Raw genomic sequence first — 11,248 nt, forward strand, 5'->3', positions numbered from 1 at the left:
AGACTATAGACTAGACTATAGACTAGACTATAGACTAGACTATAGACTAGACTATAGACTATAGACTAACTATAGACTAGACTATAGACTAGACTATAGACTAGACAGATAGACTGACTAGCCATAGACTAGACTATAGACTAGACTATAGACTATACTATAGACTACTAGACTAGACTATAGATAGACTATAGACTAGACTATAGACTAGACTATAGACTAGACTATAGAACTAGACTATAGACTAGACTATAGACTAGACTATAGACTAGACTATAGACTAGACTATAGACTAGACTATAGACTAGACTATAGACTAGACTATAGACTAGACTATAGACTAGACTATAGACTAGACTATAGACTAGACTATAGACTAGACTATAGACTAGACTATAGACTAGACTATAGACTAGACTATAGACTAGACTATAGACTAGACTATAGACTAGACTATAGACTAGACTATAGACTAGACTATAGACTAGACTATTAGACTAGACTATAGACTAGACTATAGACTATACTATAGACTAGACTATAGACTAGACTATAGACTAGACTATAGACTAGACTATAGACTAGACTATAGACTAGACTATAGACTAGACTATAGACTAGACTATAGACTAGACTATAGACTAGACGATAGACTAGACTATAGGACATACTATAGACTAGACTATAGACTAGACTATAGACTAGACTATAGACTAGACTATAGACTAGACTATAGACTAGACTATAGACTAGACTATAGACTAGACTATAGACTAGACTATAGACTAGACTATAGACTAGACTATAGACTGACTATAGACAGACTATAGACTAGACTATAGACTAGACATAGACTAGACTATAGACTAGACTATAGACTAGACTATAGACTAGACTATAGACTAGACTATAGACTAGACTATAGACTAGACTATAGACTAGACTATAGACTAGACGACTAGACTATAGACTAGACTATAGACTAGACTATAGACTAGACTATAGACTAGACTATAGACTAGACTATAGACTAGACTATAGACTAGACTATAGACTAGACGATAGACTAGACTATAGACTAGACTATAGACTAGACTATAGACTAGACTATAGACTAGACTATAGACTAGACTATAGACTAGACTATAGACTAGACTATAGACTAGACTATAGACTAGACTATAGACTAGACTATGACTAGACTATAGACTAGACTATAGACTAGACTATAGACTAGACTATAGACTAGACTATAGACTAGACTATAGACTAGACTATAGACTAGACTATAGACTAGACTATAGACTAGACTATAGACTAGACTATAGACTAGACTATAGACTAGACTATAGACTAGACTATAGACTAGACTATAGACTAGAATATAGACTATAGACTAGACATAGACTAGACTATAGACTAGACTATAGACTAGACTATAGACTAGACTATAGACTAGACTAAGACTAGACTATAGACTAGACTATAGACTAGACTATAGACTAGACTATAGACTAGACTATAGACTAGACTATAGACTAGACTATAGACTAGACTATAGACTAGACTATAGACTAGACTATAGACTAGACTATAGACTAGACTATAGACTAGACTATATATAGTCTATTGTCTGACTAATAAACTAGACTATAGACTTGACTATAGATAAGACTATAGAGAATAAATATAGACTAGATTACAGATAAGAATAGACTAAAATCTAGACTAAAGACTACGCTATATATATAAAATCTAAACTATAGATGTGACTATAGGTTAGACTGTAGCCAAAACTATAGAACTACAGACTAGGGTAAGATTTCAATAAAGGTCTTGCAAGAAATCTACGCAAAATAATTGAAATAAAGATTAAATCACAGTAAGTTTTTATGCTAAATAACGAGCTGCTAATTATTTCCTTATGGAAGTTTGAACAATTTCTTATTAAAATTATTAAACTATTTTTTCTTTTTGTTTTACAAACTACAATTCAAAATCTCCATTGACTCGAATATATATTTTCTTCAATCTATCTTTTTTCTAGAACTAAAGTAGGTTGTATTACAAAATCTATTGTAGATGTACTTAAAAGTAATTTAAGCTCAAAATATACTATTTTTTTAACATAAGCATTTTATATACACATATAAAAATACGAACGAATTAATTAATTGCATTTCTTGGAAAGAATTTACAAATATTGTGAACAAATTTATAAGTAAATTTCTTATCTTAGTGATTAAGTTTATATTTAATTAATAAGCTAGCCTTTTATATTATTATATATTGTATGCATTTTATATACAAAAAACAAGAAATTGTATTTTTATAGAATTTTTATCTATCCGATTTTTTATACATGAGATTTAAATAAACTACTTTTTATACCTATTTTTTTGGTAAAAAAAAAAAATAAAAACAAATATGAGAAAAGATGTGTTTAAATTCAATATTATTTATTATTTGTTCCAGTAGATATTTATAAGACTAGTCAAGACTATCATCAGGACTATAGTGTAGACTATACCATTTCAATAGCAATTTAGCCATTAATATTTGTGATGATTGTTAGCTACAGTGCATAATTCTAAATTAGTTCGCGCGGAAAGATGGTCACTGAGAGAACGGTTTAGGTAAGACATTAAGCTAGACTAAACTCGTGCAATAGCTATGAATATTTGTACATAGTTTGGACTATCAACTAGCCTATAGGCGGAACCTTAGTCAAGACTAGACTATAGTCCAGACTACAGACTAGACTGTAGACTGGACCATAGTCTGGACCATAGTCTGGACAATAAACTAGGCTATAGACTGGACTGTAGTCTGGACTATAGACTGGAGTATAGTCTGGACTATAGTCTGGACTATAGGCTGGACTATAGTCTGGACTATAGGCTGGACTATAGTCTGGACTATAGTCTGGACTGTAGTCTGGACTATAGTCTGGATTATAGACTAGACTATAGTCTGGACTACAAAATAGACTATAGTCTGGACTACATACTAGACTATAGACTAGACCATAGTCTGGACTATAAACTGGACTATAGACTGGACTATAGTCTGGACTGTAGTCTGGACTGTAGTCTGGACTATAGTCTGGATTATAGTCCGGACTATAGTCTGGACTATAGTCTGGATTATAGTCTGGACTATAGTCTGGATTATAGACTAGACTATAGTCTGGACTACAAAATAGATTGTAGTCTGGACTACAGATTAGACTATAGTCTGGACTATAAACAAGACTATAGTCTGGACTATAGACAAGACTATAGTCTGGACTATAGACAAGACTATAGTCTGGACTATAGACAAGACTATAGTCTGGACTATAGACAAGACTAGAGACAAGACTATAGTCTGGACTATAGACAAGAATATAGTCTGGACTATAGGCAAGACTATAGTCTGGACTATAACTAGACTATAGTCTCGACTATAAACTAGACTATAGTCTGGACTATAGACTAGACTATAGTCTGGAATATAGACTAGACTAGTCTGGAATATAGACTAGACTATAGTCTGGACTATAGACTAGACTAGACTATAGTCTGGACTATAGACTAGACTATAGTCTGGACTATAGACTAGACTATAGTCTGGACTATAGACAAGACTATAGTCTGGACTATAGACAAGACTATAGTCTGGACTATAGACAAGACTATAGTCTGGACTATAGACAAGACTATAGTCTGGACTATAGACAAGACTATAGTCTGAACTATAGACAAGACTATAGTCTGGACTATAGACAAGACTATAGTCTGGACTATAGACAATACTATAGTCTGGACTATAGACAAGACCATAGTCTGGACTATAGACAAGACTATAGTCTGGACTATAGACAGACTATAGTCTGGACTATAGACAAGACTATAGTCTGGACTATAGACAAGACTATAGTCTGGACTATAGACAAGACTATAGTCTGGACTATAGACAAGACTATAGTCTGGACTATAGACAAGACTATAGTCTGGACTATAGACAAGACTATAGTCTGGACTATAGACAAGACAATAGTCTGGACTATAGACAAGACTATAGTCTGGACTATAAACTAGACTATAGTCTGGACTTTAAACTAGACTATAGTCTGGACTATAGACTAGACTATAGTCTGGACTATAGATTAGACTATAGTCTGGAATATAAACTAGACTATAGTCTGGTATATAGACTAGACTATAGTCTGGAATATAGACTAGACTATTGTCTGGACTATAGACTAGACTATAGTCTGGACTATAGACTAGATTATAGACTAGACTATAGTCTGGAAAATAGACTAGACTATAGTCTGGACTATAGACTAGACTATAGTCTGGACTATAGACAAAGCCATAGTTTGACTATAAACTAGACTATAGTTTGCACTATAGACAAGATTTGACTATAGTCTGGCATTACAGAGTTATTTCATCACTTTAATAATCATTCCAGAAAAGAACTGTACATACTCAATATCGTTTATAACACCAAAATCATGGCATTAATTATTTCATGTATTTTTAATTGGAAATATTGGAAAATAACAACAATTGTTCAATTATTAAAACAACAGCAGCTATCTTTTGCAATAATTACTTGATGTTGTTCTTAATAATTTTCTTTTGAGTTTATTGAACCTATGCTTAATTGTTCTAGGAATAGCATCGTTTACTGATAAACAAATGTTTTTCTATTTTTAATTAAAAAAAGAAAACAAAATTAAAAAAGGGGCGTTTATCACTGGAATTCAAAAATCATTTGCTGTCTTCCCAACAAAGCAGATAAGATTTTAAAAACGAATTTTAAAAAATTAGTTTCACTTTTCTTCTTTTTACTGATAAAAAAATCTTCTCGATAATTTATTTTTCTAAATTATATTTATTTCTTTTTTAACTTAAAATTCTTTTAAAAATAAAAATATATTTTTTAAATAATTAGATAAACTCTTATAAAGTATACAAAGTAGAAAGAGAGTTTGGGGAAATTGTTACAGCACAGGATAATTAATTAAAAACTTAAATGAAAAACAAACGAATGTAGTTTTTCAAATGCATTGTTTAAGTTGTTCCAAGTATAATAGATCAATATGATTAATTCAATGATACAGTCTTATATGATAAATTACAAATGTAAGTATGTGGTAGGTGAAAAGGAAGTTTTGTTATATTTAAATTAAATTTGGTTTACAATTCATCCTTGACTTCATCATCCAAATCAATGTCCGAAAGATCAATATCTTCTTCGACGGGCAATTGACCATCTTTACCATCCCAGGCGGGAACTGTATTGATCTTTGGTTTCTTGGCTCCCTTAACAGGTGCAGTTTGACCACGGCCAAAGGAAATATCACGTAAAAATTCATTGATGCCATCTTGTGAGAAAGAACCCTTAAGTACGGAGAATTTCATTTTCTTGAAATTGACCACAGCCATGGCGGGATAACCGAAACCACCAATTTCCAAAGATTCTTCCAATTCCAATTGAGCGGTGGCTTCGGACCAGCCCCAACCCCATTGTTTCTGTTTGAATTTGTCACCCAAGGTGCGTAGGGTGTCCAAGAACTTATTACGGCACTTGGCATCACAGTCAAGAATATGAGGTAGCACAGAGATAATGCACAAAGGTTTACCTTCACAAGCCTTATCGAAAGAGGTTTCATCTATGATTTCTACCAACTCTGGGGGAGCCACATTGGCAGCGTGTTTATCCAAGGCCCAGGTAACAATATCAGAAGATGTGCGACCACCATCATATTCCTGAGCATCTGAGGAGCGTTTCTTACCAGCAGGGAAATATTTAATCGTGGGATAGCCTCTAACACCGTATTCCGCAGCCTTGCTTTGATGGACAGTAGCATCAAGAGCACCCAATTTAACTTTGCCCTTAAGTTGACTAGCGGCCTTAGCCCATTCGGGAGCCAAGTTCTTGCAGTGACCACACCAGGGAGCAAAGAATTCCACCAACCAATCATCTTCAGATTGCAATACCAACTTATCGAAGTTATCATCTGTTAACTCAATGACATCATCACCGCTTGAAGAACCACCGCTGCTGCTGCCGCCGCTGCTACCCACCGCCAAAAGCAGCTTGAACTTTTTTCTTAGCTTCAGCTAAAGCCGCCTCCGCAATAGCTTTAGCTGTGCGTTGGCCATTGTAGTCAGAGGGCGAACGTTTGTTGGCGCCAAAGATTTTAATGGTGGGGAAACCTCTTACACCATATTGACCACCCAACGACTGGTGTTCATCGGCATTGACGGAACCTACTTTAACGACACCTTTCACAGCTTTAGCAAGTTTTTTGTATTCAGGCACTAAACTTTGACAGTGACCACACCAGGGAGCATAAAACTCCACCACCCAGATGGCATCATCTTGCACCACTAATCTATCAAAGTTGGAGGGTGTCAATTCGATAACACCATCACTGGGAGAATAAAAAGCCCACGCCGTGGGCAGCAATACTGAGAGGAAAATACACAAACTCGCTGGAAAGTAGAAGAAATATTTAATATTAGAAAATCATTAGCTTTATATTAATTGATGATTTATTACCTTTTAGCAACATTTTCTCTTTTATTGTTAAACAAAGTTTCCAGAACAAATGGAAGAAAAGAACATTAACTGCAATAAGCCGTGACGTTGACAATTTTTTCTGTTTTGTTTGTCTTCTGTTGATAAAAGCACACGTTATATTTTGTTAATATTTGTTTAATAAAGGTTTTAATATTGTATGCTTATTTCCGCAAACTGTTTTATTTATTATTTCCTAAATTTTATTTAAAATTCACTTACTTTATATATTTTTTGCAATTCCCAGTTGTTTATCTTACTTTATTACTTCAAAGACTGTCAATTTGTTTAGTTTCTCTTAAATTATCAGCTCTCTTCTAGACGTATCGTCTTCTGATTGGTCAGCGTCAGTAAAACAAGCCGACTCTGTTAAAAACGGCGTTAGTTATCCGCAGAGTACCATTTGTTAACTAGTCATAACGCCGATGATTTATTCAGTTCAAAACTTTTTAGTTTTGATTATTATGTTAAATAATGATATTCTAAGGTTTTTAAAGACCGTGGTTATCATGTTTAAACAATTGCCAATATGAAATCTGTTAATTAATTTTCATTTTTAAAATGTAGGCGAAATATGGTAGATTTTTTACATACTTCACGGTGATGCCAAATGTTTTGTATAAAAGTATAATAGTGTATACATGTTGGCAGCACTTTATTGCTGTTTTTTAATATCATATAGCTCCCATACAAATTTACATGTTCCCGGAAAATGGATTTGTTAATAATTTTGGCACAATTTTGAAGTCTATTTCACAGAAAAAAGAAAAAATTTAGTGACTGCAGTCTTATTTATGAGAGACTTAACATTTTTTTCTTTTACCTTTTGACGAATTTCCAAATAAATTTGAAGAAATATCTTTAAAAAATTGATAATTTTCTTTCAAATTATCTGGCAACTATGATGATTCAGCTAAAGGGTTTTTGTCTTGACTTAATATATATGTAAGCTAAATGTGAATAGCTTTGTGTATTTATGATGTGTGTTGTTATTTGCTAGGAAGAAAACCATGGGAAAAAGTTATCGATAAATAATTAGTGCTGATTTTGAATAATTAGTAAAGGCACTGCTATTTCAATAAAAAAAATGTGTATAAAAAAACTGTGAAAGAGTTCTTGTTGCAACAGCATAGATGGCGCAATTTTTTTGTTAGTTAGTTAGTTAGTTAGTTAGTTAGTTAGTTAGTTAGTTTAGTTCGTTAGTTAGTTAGTTAGTTAGTTTTTGTTAGTTAGTTAGTTAGTTTCGTTCGTTGTTCGTTAGTTAGTTAGTTTCGTTAGTTAGTTAGTTAGTTAGTTAGTTAGTTCGTTAGTTAGTTATTTCGTTAGTTAGTTAGTTAGTTAGTTCGTTGTTCGTTCGTTCTTTCGTTAGTTTCGTTAGTTCGTTCGTTCGTTCGTTCGTTCGTTCGTTCGTTCGTTCGTTCGTTCGTTCGTTCGTTCGTTCTTGTTCGTTCGTTCGTTCGTTAGTTCGTTCTTCGTTCGTTCGTTCTTAGTTAGTTCGTTAGTTCGTTCGTTTTCGTTAGTTAGTTCGTTAGTTCGTTCGTTCTTTAGTTCGTTAGTTCGTTCGTTCGTTCGTTCGTTCGTTAGTTCTTCGTTCGTTTTCGTTAGTTCGTTCGTTGTTCGTTCGTTAGTTAGTTCGTTAGTTCGTTCGTTCGTTCGTTCGTTCGTTTCGTTCGTTCGTTCTTGTTCGTTCGTTCGTTCGTTCGTTAGTTCGTTCGTTCGTTTCGTTCGTTAGTTCGTTCGTTTCGTTCGTTCGTTCGTTCGTTCGTTCGTTCGTTCGTTCTTTCGTTCGTTCGTTCGTTCGTTCGTTCGTTTTCGTTCGTCGTTCGTTCGTTCGTTCGTTCGTTCGTTCGTTCGTTCGTTCGTTCGTTCGTTCGTTCGTTCGTTCGTTGTTCGTTCGTTAGTTCGTTCGTTCGTTCGTTCGTTTCGTCTTCGTTCGTTCGTGTTCGTTCTTTCGTTCGTTCGTTCGTTGTTCGTTCGTTTCGTTTCGTTCTTTCGTTCGTTCTTCGTTCGTTTCGTTTTCGTTTCGTTCGTTCGCGTTCGTTCGTTCGTTCGTTTCTTCGTTCGTTGTTCGTTCGTTGTTCTTCGTTGTTCGTTCGTTTTTCGTTCGTTCGTTCGTTCGTTCGTTCGTTCTTTCGTTCGTTCGTTCGTTCGTTTCGTTCGTTTTCGTTCGTTCGTTCGTTTCGTTCTTCGTTCGTTCGTTCGGTTCGTTCGTTCGTTTTCGTTTAGTTCGTTCGTTCGTTTCGTTCGTTCGTTCGTTCGTTCGTTTTCGTTTTCGTTCGTTCGTTCGTTCGTTCGTTCTTTTCGTTCGTTCGTTCGTTCGTTCGTTCGTTCGTTCGTTCGTTCGTTCGTTCGTTCGTTCGTTTCGTTCGTTCGTTCGTTGTTCGTTTTCGTTCGTTCGTTCGTTCGTTCGTTCGTTCGTTCGTTTGTTCGTTCGTTCGTTCGTTCGTTCGTTCGTTTCGTTCGTTCGTTCGTTTCGTTCGTTCGTTCGTTCGTTGTTCGTTCGTTCGTTCGTTCGTTCGTTCGTTCGTTCTTCGTTCGTTCGTTTAGTTCGTTCGTTCGTTCGTTTCGTTCGTTCGTTCGTTCGTTCGTTCGTTCGTTCGTTCGTTCGTTCGTTCGTTCGTTTTCGTTCGTTCGTTCGTTCGTTCGTTCTTTCGTTCGTTTCGTTTCGTTCGTTCGTTCGTTCGTTCGTTCGTTCGTTTCGTTCGTTCGTTCGTTCGTTCGTTCGTTCGTTCGTTTCGTTCGTTCGTTCGTTCGTTCGTTCGTTCTTCGTTCTTCGTTGTTCGTTCGTTCGTTTGTTCGTTCGTTCGTTCGTTCGTTTCGTTCGTTCGTTCGTTCGTTCGTTCGTTCGTTCGTTCGTTCGTTCGTTCGTTCGTTCGTTCGTTCGTTCGTTCGTTCGTTTCGTTCGTTAGTTTCGTTCGTTCGTTCGTTCGTTCGTTCGTTCGTTCGTTCGTTCGTTCGTTCGTTCGTTCGTTCGTTCGTTTCGTTCGTTCGTTCGTTCGTTCGTTCGTTCGTTCGTTTTCGTTCGTTCGTTCGTTCGTTCGTTCGTTCGTTCTTTCGTTCGTTTCGTTCTTGTCGTTCGTTCGTTTCGTTCGTTCGTTCGTTTCGTTCGTTCGTTCTTCGTTTCGTTCGTTCGTTCTTCGTTCGTTCGTTCGTCGTTCGTTCGTTCGTTCGTTTCGTTCGTTCGTTCGTTCGTTCGTTCGTTCGTGTCGTTCGTTCGTTCGTTCGTTCGTTCGTTTCGTTGTTCGTTCGTTCGTTCGTTCGTTCGTTCGTTCGTTCGTTCGTTCGTTGTTCGTTCGTTCGTTCGTTCGTTCGTCGTTCGTTCGTTCTTTCGTTCGTTCGTTCGTTCGTTCGTTCGTTTCGTTCGTTCGTTCGTTCGTTCGTTCGTTCGTTCGTTCGTTCGTTCGTTCGTTCGTTCGTTCGTTCGTTCGTTCGTTCGTTCGTTCGTTGTTCGTTCGTTCGTTCGTTCGCGTTTGTTCTCGTTCGTTCGTTTTCGTTCGTTCGTTGTTCGTTAGTTTCGTTCGTTCGTTCGTTCGTTCGTTCTTTGTTCGTTCGTTCGTTCGTTTTCGTTCGTTCGTTCGTTCTTAGTTCGAGTTCGTTCGTTCGTTCGTTTAGTTCTCTCTCCCTCTCGCCCTTCCTGGATCTGGATTAAGCATTGAAACTAGAACTAGCAGACCTTTGCAGATATCGGGGTCCATACCTAATAAAGTGGTCGGATATGTAGTACCTTAGTAGTAGACCATCTATTTAATAATAAACAATATAGCGAATATGTAACACAACTTCAATTGACTCCTCAAAATCGAATGTCTGCTTTATATGTGTTATCCTTTAAATTTCTTTGCTAAAATTCGTATCAATTTCGTAATAAATCTCTTTTTCTGGTTCTAAGTATTTAAACAAATTGACCACATAAATTATATGATGTTCGTCTCACCCCTCACAATAATAAAAACTAAATTAACTAAATACATTTATTTTTTCTCAAAGATTTGTTGGTGTAAAAAATCTGAAAGAATTTCTGGTGTACAACAGGCTGAGACTACCACAATTTTCACTTATGACTACGCAGAATTAAATCAGTGCGAAAATCGTTAGACCTTGGATATGTTAATGAATTGTTGCGTAGTCTAGTTAAGGGTGGCCAGATAGTTAAACAACGTTAAACTTAGGTAATGGAGCATCAGGAGCATGTAGAGGAGAACACTCATATTCAGGCCATTGGTACATAAGATTTCGAAATAAGACTAAAACTAATAGCTGGAATCGTTCGAGGATAGCTGTTCTATTCAAAGACTGAGAAATCCTAAATAGTTGGAGAGATCCGGAATCGATCCCTTATTGGTTTATAATTTAAATTTTAACAATTTACGAAATGTAAATTTCTATAAATATTTAAATGACTTCACTTTATCCAGGAGTATGGATTCTGACCATTATGGACTTTTACACTAAATATTTTATAACTTTAATATAATTTGACTTTGTTGAGTTTTTTTCTTTGTCCTTTCACTTAAAGATTTATGTGTGTGAGATGTTCTTTTTTTTAGAAAAAAATACATTACTTTGTTGAAAAGGCTGTTGAGTTTAAGATAAAGGACTAGAATGTTGTATTACCCACAAAGTCAGACGGAGATGGATATAGGGAGTGAGAGCAAAAGTAACCATACAA

General features: G+C 35.7%; 1 protein-coding gene across 1 annotated transcript; it reads right to left on the bottom strand.

Annotated features, from left to right (window-relative positions):
* Window positions 1-5,049: 5,049 nt before the first annotated feature.
* Window positions 5,050-6,655, bottom strand: LOC119615187 (protein disulfide-isomerase A6 homolog). The gene is given in 3 exon segments (XM_037971266.1): window positions 5,050-6,071; window positions 6,073-6,494; window positions 6,562-6,655. Coding segments are annotated over 3 exon segments (1,314 nt in total). The 5' UTR covers window positions 6,575-6,655; the 3' UTR covers window positions 5,050-5,192.
* Between the last annotated feature and the right edge of the window lie 4,593 nt (window positions 6,656-11,248).

The sequence above is a fragment of the Lucilia sericata genome, unplaced genomic scaffold (assembly GCF_015586225.1).
Source record: "Lucilia sericata isolate MDLA Ls3-8-SP2 unplaced genomic scaffold, ASM1558622v1 Contig004325F_arrow, whole genome shotgun sequence".
NCBI classification, from domain to species: domain Eukaryota; kingdom Metazoa; phylum Arthropoda; class Insecta; order Diptera; family Calliphoridae; genus Lucilia; species Lucilia sericata.